General features: G+C 34.1%; 1 protein-coding gene across 6 annotated transcripts in view; it reads left to right on the top strand.

Annotated features, from left to right (window-relative positions):
* WDR17 (WD repeat domain 17) overlaps positions 1-16,103 on the top strand; it is a 92,605-nt gene that overhangs the window by 60,198 nt on the left and 16,304 nt on the right. For all 6 annotated transcript variants that reach the window (XM_081047058.1, XM_081047053.1, XM_081047056.1 and 3 more), the window contains 11 exons: positions 835-999; positions 3,251-3,453; positions 4,479-4,628; positions 4,713-4,843; positions 5,131-5,256; positions 6,485-6,640; positions 8,943-9,007; positions 11,748-11,880; positions 12,340-12,431; positions 13,698-13,797; positions 14,586-14,725. In XM_081047058.1, the coding sequence (XP_080903184.1) occupies positions 835-999; positions 3,251-3,453; positions 4,479-4,628; positions 4,713-4,843; positions 5,131-5,256; positions 6,485-6,640; positions 8,943-9,007; positions 11,748-11,880; positions 12,340-12,431; positions 13,698-13,797; positions 14,586-14,725 (1,461 nt within the window). The remainder of the gene's footprint in view (positions 1-834; positions 1,000-3,250; positions 3,454-4,478; positions 4,629-4,712; positions 4,844-5,130; positions 5,257-6,484; positions 6,641-8,942; positions 9,008-11,747; positions 11,881-12,339; positions 12,432-13,697; positions 13,798-14,585; positions 14,726-16,103) is intronic.

The following is a 16,103-nucleotide window of genomic DNA, read 5'->3' on the forward strand; positions in this document are numbered from 1 at the left end:
CAGTTGGGTCCAAAATGTGTAACTTCTCCTCTACATCTAATGGGTGGGGACTGTTTATATGATTGATAACGTTCCTCAGGAAGACGTGTCCTGTCTGGTACATGATTTCCACAGGTCTGCCTAGGACACAGAATTCCTTGGGGTACAGTATTCCAAGTATGACCATCAGGGTTCAGATCGTTGCTTGGCTTGCTCTCACCCTCTGGAGAATAATGAGACAAGATCATTTAAAGACTACATCTACATATTATGCTTCTAGAGGTTCCTTAGTTGGATCAAACGGTGAAAGCATCTCAAGTTGGGAAAGCCACCAGGACTTACTGTCACATGAGATAACCCTGGTCTATAGAGAGCTTCTCAACATCCTTCCAGGGGGAAACATTGTTATTTATACCCAGGCCTCATAAAAATTGACCAGTGGTCAGGGCAGGTAGTAATTAATTTATCAGCAAGTAAACAAATCTCAATCACTCTCCATTGGGGACCCTTCTTAAGGTCCAGTAGTTTAAAAATATAAAGTTCTGAGAACTATGCAAGAAGTTATAAAATCTGAACAGTTTAAGAAAGAACTTATAAAACTATAAACACCATTATCTCTGATCTAGGATGAATAAAATAAAAATTCAACTGATTGAAAGGGAATATTGAGAGAAAAACTCCGTACTAGGGCAATTTCTACAAATGATGTTTTTACTTATGTGAGTTTTTAGTCTAACTTCATCAAGGAAGCAAAAAATTCTGGTTTTAGAAATTAGTACTCTGTACAGATAAAATTATTAATAACAAATAATATCAAATTTTTCATATTTTAATGTGCCATTGACGATATTTCAGAGACATGATAGCCACTGGCTGTGAAGACAAAAATGTTCGTGTCTATTACGTGGCCACCAGTTCTGATCAACCATTGAAAATATTTAGTGGACATACAGCAAAAGTGTTCCATGTTAGATGGTCTCCTCTGAGGGAAGGAATTCTTTGCAGTGGTTCTGATGATGGGTATGTGTTTTTAGATTCTAATTTTCTAGTCCTTAACATCATAAGCTTATAATTTTCTAGAAATGTACTTATTTATATGATCCAACTTATCTATGGAAATACTTTAAATATGTACTTAACATGTAGGCAGTTAAATGAATACCTAACTACGTTCAAGGAAAAATAAATTAAATTTCGCCATCCTCGTATTATCATTGTAGTCATGATTTCTATTTTCTTACTTTGCTTACTATGGATGCTCAGTTCTAACTCATTAACAACAAAGTTAAGGGAGATAAAAATTTTAAAAGTATCTGTTGGGAAAGGAAGATCTGAAGCAAATAAATCTCTGTAAAATACAGAGGAATTTATTTTTAATAATGGTCACATAATACGGAAAGGAGCTGTACTCTGTTTTCATTAAGAATGGACTAAAAGGAGATGATCATATATTTTAGCATGAAGAGAAGATATTTTAGAAATGAGAGGGATTTAACATTTTTTCAGGGTTTGTGGAAGTTTCTGAAATCTTGTCTATTTTATATTTAAACAAGATAGAAATGCGTAATACAGTTTGGTCACTACTTGAGTATGAGATAAATTGAGGTATGAAAAATCTCACTTTATGCAAGTAAAAGTCATGATATGTATAGTAACCAAAGATTTAATATTGAAAATTAAGTATTTTCATCTTGAAATTTTGGCATAAATCCAAATTTAATAATAAAAACAATTGTTAGATTTCTGTGGGTTATCACTTGAAATATCACTTGAAATATTACTTATGATAAGGTTAATATGAGTTCATTTTGAGATTGTTTCAGTCTCTTATCGTAAATTTTAGAGTTTAAATTCTGTTCTACAGAAAAAAGTATAATCTTCAGTTATTGTCTAAGAAAATAATCTTCAGTTATTTGTCAGAAATATAGCAGTAAGCATTTTACTGACTTGGTAATAAACGTTGAAAGGCATTACTAAATTCTGGTTATTGGTCCCTTTAGTAGTCCTATAGATGATGGCTGTACCTTACAAGTTATCTAGCACCTTTAAATAAAAGTCAAAATTGTAGAGAAACCACTAATTGCCATGTACTCATCACAGAATCCGTGGATACTAAGCTGCAGCCTGGAAGACTCAGGTACTCCTTATGGTGCACAAGCTTTTCTTATGCTTGAGTGAAAAATACATATTAGGACTTCAAAGCTTGATGTTTGCCTAATCTAACTTACATCATATAAGCAAGGGCACTTGTTCTAGTGCCCCCATGATAACATTAAAGTATTTTGGCACAGATCACTTTAATATAGTCTTATATATGAAGGTATGATATCAAACAAAATAATTTAAATACTAATATATATATATATAAGAAATTGGCACAAAAAATAATAAGTTATGATATGCCTGGATACATTATCCTGTACTAAGATGAAGGGAAAAAGAAGTTTTGTTACATAAAGGAGAAAGAGTTATGCCTTAAAAAAATAAAAATATATAATGTCTCTTTTATAGGATAATATAACCTTTGAAGTATTATTATTTTGGTATTGGCAGGTTGATATAAATCTATGACTGAAAATTAGTATGAATTGTCAAAGAAAAGTTGGCATTTGGTGGTCTTAAGTTCATTTTGAGTTCCGATTTTATTTCAGTAACATTTGCACTTTGTACAATCACTAGATTCAAGTAATATTATGAATCCAGTTATATTTAAATTTCGTACTTGATCTGAGAGTGACTCCACACTCACTAAGCAACTGACTTTACTGACAAAAACTTGAAGGAATGATTTATTTACTGTATTGATAAAAGCATAAATATGAATTGATTTTTCAAATAATACCCGTTCTTATGTGCTGTATTTTCATCATTTACAAATAATTTGAGTGCTCTTAAATTATTGTATCCATGTTATTAATCATATTTTCTTTTGATTTATCTGTTCTGGATATTACATTTCAAGAAAGCAATTATTTTAAACATATAAACTGTGAAATAGTATTTTTAGTATCATTAACAAATGAGCAGTAAAAGTAAAAAAAACAATGCAGTATATAGGAATAGGGTAGGTCTAGCCTAGTTAATTATTCATTTCCACCTGCTATAAAGGAGAGAATCTTCACATATCTTGAAACATAAAGTGCTTTTCTTAATATACTGAGAAATAATCAGTGTATTATCAGTTTATCAGTTGTGCTCCATTAACACTATGTTAATATTTTAGATAAATTATAATTTGAGTGGTATTAACACCCATAATATTCTGTTTCAGTTCTGTTCGAATCTGGGATTATACTCAAGATACTTGCATCAGTATTCTTAGTGGACATACTGCGCCTGTTAGGGGATTGATGTGGAATAGTGAGATCCCTTATCTACTAATATCTGGCAGCTGGGACTACACTATAAAAGTATGGGACACTCGAGGAGGAATTTGTTTGGATACTGTGTATGATCATGGTGCAGATGTATATGGTAAAGTGTTTTTCATGTACTTTTATATTTTGCTATATTAACGATGATTATAATTTCTGAGCAATTTTGTATTTTTTCAAAAAGTCTGCAGTGTTTCATTTTTCATAAAATTTTTCTCATTTGAAACTATACATGTTTATTATTGAACTATCAGAATACACAGAAGATAATAGAAAACGTCATCAGAAATTATCAGAAGGTAACTAATGTTAGCATTGTGGTGTCTTTCTCTTTCTGCAGGTGTATTTGTGTCTCTACATACACACACACACACACACACACACACACACATTTACATGTATGGCTTGGATTTTTCTTCCTCTCTTACCATCACTCCAGGAGTAAGATGTAAAACAGGAAATCAGTGGTAAAGTAGATAAAGCTTATTTAACCATTCCTCTACTTCTATTCTTGGATATCTAGGGTAATGTTTTATTTTTTTAATATTATTGAGCTAGGTATGGAAAATCAGATTTCTTATCTTTTGCGTATCACTTGACTCTCATTTGTAGCACCCAAATCTTGATGGAAGTAAGTAGGTGAATTTAAGAATGCAAAAATGATTCCTTAAGGACAGTACCCTAATCTAGCCATTCGTATCCACATGCTTTATCCCATGACCTCTAAATTGATACAGTGTGGGATTGAATGTGAGAGAGAACCCCGTTTCTGGACATTGTAAACTGATTCTCTTTTAGAGCCAGAACTTTCATCTATCCATCCATCCATCCATCCATCCATCCATCCATCCACTCACAGATTACTGTGCACTGCATTATAACAGACTGAAATATAATTTCAACATTTTCATCCAGGACCATTTGCTTTCTAATAGTTATTCAAATTGTATTCATATTTACAGAATGTGCTCAATAATGTGTTACATTTTTGTATTATTTTCAGACAAGATAGAAATGTTATTTGAAACATTTCTTCAAAACTTCAATTCTGTGTGTTTTATGAAGTACATACAGATAAAAATATTTTCCAATGTTTAGTTAAAATAGGTTTATTTTTTCTCTCAGGTTTAACATGCCATCCGAGCCGCCCCTTCACGATGGCCTCTTGCTCCCGTGATTCTACAGTGAGACTCTGGTCATTAACACCTTTAATCACTCCTTTACAAATAAATATTCTGGCAGACAGATCTTGGGAAGAAATTATCGGGAACACTGGTATTGACAACATGCATGTATTATATTTTATTTTTAAATAACATTATAGCAGTCTTTTCTCACTGAATGATGTCTGTTCCCTAGATTATGCTATACAACAAGGCACCCCTCCTCTGTTGTGTGGTAAAGTGTCAAGAGATATTAAACAAGAAATAGAGAAACTAACTGGTAGTCCTCGAGTGAAAAAACTAAGATGGTTTTCACAGTGTCTATCAGTAAGTATTATAGGAATTAAACGTGAACATTTTCCCTTTCACCAAAATGAGTTGTTACAACTATTTTGTCATGAAGTTATCACATATTTACATGTATCATCCCAATTCATTGGGTCCCACTGAACAAAATCGGTACAGTGTGAGAAAGCAAATGGAAACTAGAAACAATGAGATAAACCATTATTATTATTTTGTTCATTTTCAAATTATGTATGCCTGCATTATATTTTCGAAGATACAAATGCTGTGGGATTTCAAATTCATTATTACATGTATCAACTTTTTAGCCTCCAGGTGGCAGTGACAATTTATGGAACTTAGTTGCTGTGATAAGAGGGCAAGACGATAGCTTACTTCCTCAGAACTACTGTAAAGGAATAATGCATTTGAAACATCTGATTAAATTCAGAACGGTAAGTAAAGTATACAACTATGATGTACTCAAGCAAAAATTATTTTTGCCTTTTCACTATTATAAAGATTATTTTTAAAATTTACGTAATTAGAGTTGATAGGCTGAAATAATAAGTGAACATTGAGGAGACAAATCTTTAAAAAAAATCATGAGTGTATGAATTATTTGATAACAAATAAAGGCAGCCATAGTTTTCATAGATTTAATCTCATGAAATTCTTCAAAGGTCAGTTGGAACTCCTTGAAACACTATGTTTACCCTACAACCGGATGAGCGTGACATACGGACTACTCTGATTCTAGTCTCAGGCCTAAGAGGCTGTATTCGAAGATATGTCTTATTAAAACTGTATTATGGCTCTTAATTAATTTTAATACAAAATTATTAGTTACCTTATACCTGGAGTGATATGCAATACCAAACACAAATCAGTCCTAGAACCAGAAAGAAGAAATAGCTTTTATATTTGTAATGAAATATCAATGGTGAACTTAACTGTTAGAGCGTGGGAAGAATTTTGCCAGGGATGTGGATTTGATGGTGATAAGAACAGTTATTTTCATAAAGAAGAAGCATCTTTTTTAATCACAAGGTAAACACATAAGGTCTATAATGGTTACCTATGGACAGTATAGGAACCAATTAGAATAAGCCAGTTATCTTAATTTTTATTAGAGTCCTTTATATATTTTTTCACCAGTTAGAAATCACTTTACCACTCTACCTTTTGGCTTCTGGACCTCTGTATAAACACAGCACCTGTGAGCTTTAAGGACAGTGAGATTTAGCCTCTCCGCACCTACACCAAGCACCTCCAGTCTCTGCTCCCCACCCATACCAAAACACTGTACTTAAGAGGTATCATATTTTATAGAGAAAAAGTATTGATTTTTAAAAATATTTCATTTCCAGAACTATGTGCTCTTCTCCTCTTCCTCTTTCTCCTCCTCCTCCTCCTCCTCCTCCTCCACCTTTTCTTTCTTCTTTTAGTTAAAGTTTATTGGGGCGACAACAGTTAGTAAAGGAGAACTGACTCTGGGTGGTGAACGCACAATGTGTTATATAGATGACGTATTACAGAATTATACACCTGAAATCTATGTAACTTTACTAATCAGTGCTATATGCTTTTAAAATATATATCCATATAATGCTTTTATGGTCATCTGTTATCACCAACTCTTATATAACAAAATTTAGAAAAAAATATTTTCTTTATAACCAGTCTGAAGCCCAAGAATTAACAACAGTCAAGATGTCTAAATTTGGTGGTGGTATTGGTGTCCCTACTACAGAGGAAAGACTGAAGGAAGCTGCTGAAATCCACTTGAGATTAGGACAAATTCAGAGATATTGCGAACTTATGGTTGAACTTGGAGAGGTAATGTGCTATTAAAGCAAAATGAATGAATTTAACAAAGTATTCTAGGTACTAGTTAAATACTAAATATTAAGTGTATCTTTTTCTGTTATAGATCTGATTGGCCATCTGCCAATTTGACATCAGATGTATGCCTTAAAACAATTGTCAAAGAGAGATCCAATCTAGCAGCATCAGCATTACTTGGGAACCTGTTAGACATGTACTGCCCACCCCAAACCTACAGAATCAGAAACTCTGGGGATGGAGCCAACTAAACTGCACTTTTATAAGCCCTCCAGGTTATTCTCACACAGCTTAAAGTTTGAGAACCACTGTCCCAGGCTGGAATCCTTGATTCCTAAAAAACATCTGTGTTGCTCACAGTGGATCCCCCTTATTAATACTATTTGTCCTAACGTAATCCCACACTGGCCAGAAGAAGGGTTCGCGCTGCAGATCATTTGGTGACACATGTTGATTTGTATAGAGGACTGAATCAACAGAACAGTTTTCAGTAAGATTAGAATGCTCTATCCTATTAAAATTGACCATAGTGCTTACTTTTGGAAGGTGGGTGGTGACTAAAATAGAGCAAAATGGGGAGGCTTCTGTTTCTTGATCTGGGTGCTGGTTACATGAGTGTGTTCAGTTTGTGAAAACTTATTGAGCTTTGCATTTTTCTGTATGTATATTGTAGTTCAACAAAATTCTCCCACCCCTCCACAAAAAAGAAAAAAAAAAGAAAAAAAGGATTAGAATGGCATGGACTTATTTCATACTTGATCATTTTTGAAAAGCTCTAAGTTAATTCTATAATCACAAAGCAGGATATGAAGGATACTTATAAGTAATATAAAGTAAAATTAAATTCAGTGTACCTTTTTATTTCTCCATACAGTAAAGACTGCTTGACCTAAAATAATAAAATATGTCATTTAAAAACATATTGAAAAGGCACTGCAAACTAAAAAGTATTTAATCTAGGAGCAGTGTAGAAGTAATGATATGACTTAAAAGTTACTTTTTAAATAGGGCACTGTTAGAAAGGGTAATATATATCAAAAGTCAAGAAGAAAAGGAATATATCAATTTTGGTAGAATGGTGCAATTCTTTATATTTCTGTATTCTATATTTGGTTATATGCAATTTTAAGCTATATTCAAATTTAATTAAAGATACTTTAACCAGGTATCTGCTTATAGAACTTAATTTTGTTGTGCAATTTCATTGATGGACTTAATGATAAAAAAACTGTACTTACAATCCTTTAGAAATACACGTGTCCTTATAATTTTTCATATAACCTCCTTACAAAGCATTTGTATTTCTGTAAGATTAATACTATGAGATTAGAAAAACATTTAATCTTTTTACTTATAAGACATGTTTTTTTGAAAGAGCTTGGTGAAGTTAATTTAATCTACATTTCAACTTCTTTTTTCCATTTGTCCTTACTATAATACTCATCTAGATAAATTTCCCTAAACACATATTTTGAGTCCCCATTTTTAGGTAATGTGATATGAGTAATATAATGTAAAAAAATGTCTATTTAAACTTTAACCTATTATTTCAGGCTAATTACCAATTTCCTAGCCTTAATTGCAGTAGGACTCTACTGTTTTGGAGCCTTAATTAAAATGCCATTTTGACTCATGTAGTGATATTTCAGAATATTTCCTCAGTGCCCTTCTAAATTTGAATTCAGTGAAATCCATATTTTCAAGTAAGAGTCACAATCAACCTTGATTAAACAATGAGCTTCTTTAATAGTATAATTTTAAAAATATGAAGATAGGTGTTATTAACTGTAAAGAAAGAATTTACAACAAATATAATTTATAAAAATGAGTAGAGAGAGAATAAAAATAGAAATAAATGTCATTTGTTACATATAAGTAACAGTGAAATAAAAATTTCAGTATGTATTATTTTGAACAGACAACATAGAGTACCACAGAACAAATTACTCTGGTGTTGTGTTGGAAGATGAGTTAATATATTTTTCAAACTACATACTTTAGTTAACATCCCTCCCCCACCCTCACTTCTTCCTCTCTTTCCCTCCATCCTAGTTTCCCTCTCTCTCCAGGTTTGGGACTTTTTCCTGTTAAATAATGGAATTTACATCTCTTATTTTAAAGTACGGTAATATTTATATTCTGTGGAATGCATGAGATAGAACACAAAATAATCCTGGAAATCCAAACACTCTAAAAACTTATATATAAATATGAGTTCATAAAAACAAAAAAAAAAGTGTTGAGAGTAAGATAGTGCAATGAAAATGGCTGTGTTTCTACTCTTCTTCCATTTCAGTGGGACAAAGCCTTGTCAATTGCACCAGGGGTCTCTGTGAAATACTGGAAGAAGTTAATGCAGAGGTAAGGCAGAGAGTCTGTCCCAATAGATGTTTTGAAATATGTTAAAATAGAAACTATATATAAATATGATGGCAGCTTTTGAGATTTTTACTTTTATGCTGTTTTAAATAATGAATTTTATATGTACTGATACAGTAAATTAAATGAATCACTTACAAGTCATTTTGGTGTTCTGGTATTTGACCTGACATCTGGTAAAGACAGTGGAAGGCAATGGAGGAAATGACAGATCAGTAAACATGCTCACTGGTTACTGTGTTGCTATTGAAAAATAAGTGGTAAGATTTTCTGAAATTTACCAAATGTTCATGAAATACCTATTTCATAAATAATCTCAGAAAGTCTCTCTGAAGACACTAATTCCTACCATTTTTTCTCCGTGGATATAAGGGAAGTACAGATGGTACAGATGATAAAGAAGAGTTTGAAAACTGAGCAAGCTTAACTAGATGTCCTTGTTATAGAATGTAATAAACAAGATTTTTCCTAAGATGTATTAGTTTCCTAGGTCTCCCATAACAAAGTACCACAAACTGGATTGTTTGGAACAACGGAAATTTATTCTCTCACAGTTCTGGAGGCTGGAGGTCCAATATCAAGTTGATGGCAGGGTTGGTTCCTACCGAAGGCTCTGAGAAAGAACCAGGTCCATGCTTCTCCCCCACTTCTGTTGGTTACCGCCAATGCTTGGCATTCATTGGCTTGTAGACATATCACTCCAACCTCTGCCTTGTCTTCACATGGCATTATCCCTGTGTATCTCTGTCCAAATTTTCCTCTCTTTAGTAAGGACAACAGTCATATGGGGTTAAAGGTATATCCTAATACAGAGTAACCCTGTCTTAACTAATTACATCAACAAAGACCCTATTTCCAAATAAGACACCATGGGTTAGGACTTCAACATATCTTTTTGGGGGACATTGTACCAATCACTTCTAGGCCTATAGAGTACTATTATATCTGGGCGTTAAAAATGAAAATTTTTCATTTCATGGTACATGGTTTAGAAAAAAATTCAACTGCAACTCACATGTGCAAATAAAAGTCAATCAGAGGCAAAGCATGAAGTCCCAAAGGATCAATGCATTTGTCATGGGAAAGTAGAGTTTTCCCTAGTATCTACTTTCCCAATGTAAGTGAAGCAGCAGGCTGGCTCCAGCCCTCAGACTGTAGGCTCCCTACCCTAAGCTCTACGATCCCGAATAATTCTAAATTTCGGTACCATCACTGCGCAATTGTGAATGTTATTGCTCCCACTGAAACCTTAATAAAGTCTAATTAACAGAGGATATTCATTTCACAAAACAATTTTGTTTCAACCTCAGCAAAACCTCTATCTCATTTATCTTTGAAAACCAACACCTGATTTTCTCTGCTCCGTAGTCACATAGTGGCCAGAATATCCCCCACAGCTCCGAAGTTTAATTTCATAGATCCAGCCATTCAGAAAGATTGATTGGAATTCTCTCAGTCCTAGTTTTAAATGCCCAGAAAGAGAATATTGTTCCCAAACAGCTATGACAAGGAAAATCACGGTCGCATGGTAAAAACATAGCTGTTGGGGAGAATCACAATGATCCTGTGAATTGGAGACTGTTAACAACGAATTAGGCAAACAACATCAAAAGGGTCTACTACACCTACCCAAAGATGGGCAATTGTGATGTATAAATTAAATACACCTGATGAGTTTCACAAAACTGAGGTTGGGGGTGGTAGTATAGGATAAAAGGGGTCAAATACAGAGAGTGCCAAAAAAATGTATACACATTTTAAGAAAGGAAAAAACTATATTAAAATTGTAATATTCAATATCTGCCAATAACAAAGATGACTACAAATCATGCATATACGTTTTTTTGACACCCCCGGTATGTACTCAGTATGTATGGTGATTGAAGGAAATTGACTTTGGGTGGTGAACACACAATGCAATATATAGATGATATATTATAGAATTGTACACTTGGAGCTTATATAATTCTACTAACCAATGTCACCCCAATGAATTTAATTTAAAAAAACTGATGTTAAACATTAATAGAGGAATTAACTAGGTTCATCATTTAGAAAGTACCTGGGACTTAGGACAAAAACAGAGATGGACAGATACTAATGGATACAGGGAGACATAGACAGACACACATACACCCTTCATAATCTACAAGATCAGGCCCCCCACGTATCTGGAACATTATTTTCCCTTAAACGACCTTGTTTGGGGTATGTACAATATTCTGCATTTTATTATCAATATTTATGTCCTTGTATTATCCTTTTTAATGATTTAAGCTAATTGCATGTAGAGGCTCTCTTCATCATTGTACTCACTAAAACATTTAAAACTCTGTCTTTAGTAAACACCACATATTTATTAATCCAATTGAGAGTAGATCTGCCATCACATACATCCAGTTGACAACTTGTTTTCAGAAAAATATATTGCTCATATTAATAAATAAGCTACATTAATTTTAACCTGAAGTGTTCAGTGCATTTAAAATATGAAAATATGTAGGGTTCTAATGGAAAACAAGTGCCTATAAAGTAAATTATTTCAGAAAACTTTTTTCTATATTGTGATTTGATAGTAATAGCTGAGTCTTTAAAAAGTGATATGCAAAAGAGCTTTATGAAATCTGCTTCAAATTTATTTTAGATATTTCAAAAAAATCCCAGTTCAACTGAGAACCTTGAAATGAGTATATTGTAAAAATAACTGTTCTTATTTTATTAGGAGAGCTGATCAGTTAATCCAGGAAGATAAGGATGATGTCATTCCATATTGCATAGCCGTTGGTGATGTGAAAAAATTAGTCAACTTTTTTATGTCCAGAGGGCAGCTTAAAGAAGCTCTACTTGTAGCACAGGTATAACCACATAATTATACAAGCTGCATATGATGCTGGGTGGGTGTGGATAGGAGGAGCTTGTGTTGACTGACTCGTTTTCACATGATTGGCAGAGTCTTGGATGCCTTGGCTTGTGCCCAACTCCCGGCTTTCTATCTCGGTATTTCAGTCACACCATCTTTGCTCTGGTCACACAGAACTTATTTTAGATCCTTAAATACACAAGCATCTCTGAACTCTGAATGTTAATATGCTGCTGAATGTTATATATGCTTGAACAGCTTTTTCTAGTAACCATTTACCTGAGGCTTCTTGTTGAGACAGCGGAGTTCAGTTTTTATTTCAAATTCTAAGGTTATCTCCAAATTGTAGTGTAAGTTTCAAACACTATTTAAGTGTACTTTGCTCAAAATAATATTCTGAAATTTGTCAATTACTAACAATTAGCTGAAGATTAAAGTGTTCATTAAATTCCAGGCTGCTTGTGAGGGAAATATGCAAACCTTACATGTCTCTACACCTAAAGGATCTTCCTATTCTGATGATATCTACAAGGAAGACTTTAATGAGTGAGTGATTTATTCTTTGTTTGGAGTCAATATCTTTATGGTTGGTTTCCCTTTAGGAGTTCTTGAGGGATGTGTGGTTCATCCTTATTTGTATACAGAGGACTTGGCTGGAGCATGTCTTCATCTGCATTTCCCACCACAATCTAGTTTCATTACAGCATCCATCCCTGCATAGGGAAATGTTAGGCATGTGGACGCAGCCTAGACACACTTTATGTGGCCTCCAGAAAAACCAATGTATTTCAGTAAAGAGACTGCAGGTAAAGCATCTAAGTACTTAAAAAACTGAGCCAACCTGTTGGAGAGGAGGAGCAGTGAAAACAAAAGTGTGTTGCTTATTAATGTTTTGCTATAAAGTCATTATGGATAATATGGTAATATTGTTCATAATTCTGTCACCCCAATATTAGTGACTAGAATGACAGTTAGACCTCTTTTAAAGAAGAAATCCATTTTTAATGAAGCGGAAACGGAAGAAGAAATCTGTTTTTAAAAGAAATGGAAATTAGAATTCTTCAGCCTTTTTTTTTCCTTTTTCAAATCTAGTAATCTACCTTCCCCTGCCTCTTTTCTTGGCCCTGTTTTTGCCCTAGAAATGATGCTATTTGAACTTTTAGGACACTTGTCAAGTAAAAAAGGATCATAAAATGTTAAGTAAATAATGTGTTGGGACTAACGTATTCTTTCCTGGTTCTTAGCTGCTACTCTTTGCCACTTCTAAACTTGTCATCTTAAAGATCTAACACTACCTACCCTGTTTCCCCAAAAATAAGATCTAGCTGGACACTCAGCTCTAATGCATCCTTTGGAGCAAAAATTAATATAAGACCTGGTATTATATTATATTATACCTCTCATATTAATTTTTGCTCCAAAAGACACATTAGAGCTGATTGTCCAGCTAGGTCTTATTTTCGGGAAAACACAGTACATTGCAGTCACCATGTAAATTTTGAAAATTTTCAATTCAATCTGTAATTCTTCAAAGGTTAACTAGCTCTGTAGCTGAGTCATTAATTATTCAATGTAGGATAGTAAATTTTGAAAATTAGACTTTTCTTCTAACCATTGTGGGGATTATCAGCTAAACTACTACTAAGAAAGACTGCTTTCCTGATTTTCCCCCCAAATCAGGCTTTACACCTAACTCAAGGATGTCGAATTAAATCCTATTTGATCCCTAATCATCTTGTTATAAAGGGCATTAATTCCCTTTTATGATGGAATTCTTGTGTTCGTGTAGAATCTATCCTCCTTTCTTTCTAGACTCCTGCACACAGTCAGTAAAGAATTGGCAGAATGGTATTTTCAGGATGGTCGAGCAGTGCTGGCTGCGTGTTGCCACCTCGCTGTAGATGATATTGAGGTACCTCATTTCACATCGGTTTCTGTGAATGAAAAGCTCTTAATATGTGTCATGGTGTTTGAGGGGAGAAAACATGGTGACTTCCTGTGTAAGATCTGGTTTTACATGTTTTCCAAGCCTGAATGAACTCTACAGATTGAGATCTGTTTAAAACATTTTTTTTTTAATCGCAAGATAGGTTGTTTGTAACAACCTCACTTTAAGTATTTCATCCTAAATGAGCAGCAGTAGTTTGGTAAAGGGTAAAGTCAGAATTCCTGACCTTTGAAAGCACTTCTTCTTAAGTATACTTCAGCATATTCTTCACAAGTTATATTTTTAAGGTATTTTTCCATTTGACCCACTAATGTAATGAGGAAAATATTAAGTAAAGATAAGATTCTGTTTTTAAGAACACTTAGATATATTGGCTTTAGGGGATAATTGATAATCATTGTACACCACTGAATAAGCTTTTAAGAATTTGCATTTTATTCTGATAGAGAGACTGAAGGACATGTTGTGGATATTGCAGAGAGACTATTATTAATTACAGAAATATGAGCAAGGATTCTAAACTCCTAAATTCTGACCTTATAAAATTTCCTGTATGTTCCTTTATCATCTTTTCCATTTGAAAATTGCAGTTACACTTACATACTTTATAGAAATATTACATTCAATATTTTATAAGAATAACAGATTATAGGTTAATACAAACTTATGCCTACTGCTTCATGAGCTTTGCTGGAATTATGATCCTACCCAGCATCTATGAAACTGAAGACATTGTTTTTTTCTGGAGCAAGCTTGCTATGACATACCTGCTTCGTGGAAATGAACTGGAGTTGGCAATCTGTGTGGGTGCAGTCCTAGGAGAGTCTGCAGCTCCAGCAACCCACTATGCCCTAGAATTATTGGCGAGAAAATGCATGATGATTCCAATATGGTAAGAATTTCAAAATTTAATAATTTTATGGTGATGGAATGCATGTTTTAAGTATTGTAAGTTACATTTGGTAGCATGTGTGATGTGAGTATGTAGGGTCTCCTTTTTAAATAAAAGATAAGATTATGGAAGGAAATGGTGACATGAGAATGAAGTAATGGTGCAAACTACCATGGTAGGTAGTCGAAATCTATTATGACTCATTCTGAAGTAGCCGAGTTATAATTCTAAATATTCATCATGAGACAATAACTGTGTCCTTAAGATTATCAAGTCCACACATTCCCACATTTAGAATTCTGCATCTCTACTGTACTCATTCTTGTCAGATCTTGTGTCTTGTTTTAGGGTTTGGAAAATAATGGAGAGTAATAACAAAGATGGTTTTTAGCTGGAGACTTGGAACAGGCCATTTTTCCAAACACGGGCAATACTTTTAGAGACAGATTCTGGACAGTCCCTTGTGTAACCTACAAATCCCAGTCAAATAAATTCTCACTCATACCTTAGAGCCCTGTCCTTAGGACAGACAGCCTTCATTATGGAGGCACTTTTAGGAAAGATATGATGCTCTCACTCAATAGTTATGTGCTGAATAAAGATGACTTTAGACTTTTATCATCTCTTTTCCCAAAATGCCTAGAACCTCAAGATGTTTCTAAATAAACTTGTTTATCAGGACGTTGACCTCTCCCGAATGTACACCCCAGGCACGCACGTACCCCTCTTAGGATGGAGCTATGTAGACTGCACTGCTGAACACTACAGATGACAATAATAACAGCTACAACAGCTAACTAACACTTCTGTACTGCTTACTGTATGCCTAGCACTGATTTAAGCTCTTTGCATGTAATAACGCACCCGATACCAGGCAGTACATATTGATTTGCCTCAGGTCTCAGTAAGTGGTAAGAGCCAAGATTCAAAGCTACGTGAACTGGCTCTGAAGTTTGCACCCTTAGCTACTGTCTTAGTCTGTTCGGGCTGCTCTAACAAAATACCACAGACTGGGTGGCTTACAAACCATAGAAATTTATTTCTCACAGTTCTGGAAACTGAGAACTCCCAGATCAAGGTGCTGGCAGATTCAGTGTCCTGCTTAATAATGTTGCCATCTTTTCCTGTGCTCCTGTGGTGGAGGGTTAAGGAGTTCTCTGTGGCCTCTTTTATAAGGACTCTAATCCCTCAGGACTTAATCACCTTCCGAAGGCCTCACCTCCAAATATATTGGGGATTAGGTTTCAACATATGAATTTGGGGGAAACATAAACACTTAGTCTATGATGGCTATCACACTATACCACCCCCTTATCTGAGGCTAACTCAGAAAAAGCAACAGCCTTTTCCATTCTCCCTTTCTGTCCAGAGTTATCCT

Source organism: Rhinolophus hipposideros (assembly GCF_964194185.1).
Source record: "Rhinolophus hipposideros genome assembly, chromosome: 4".
NCBI lineage: Eukaryota > Metazoa > Chordata > Mammalia > Chiroptera > Rhinolophidae > Rhinolophus > Rhinolophus hipposideros.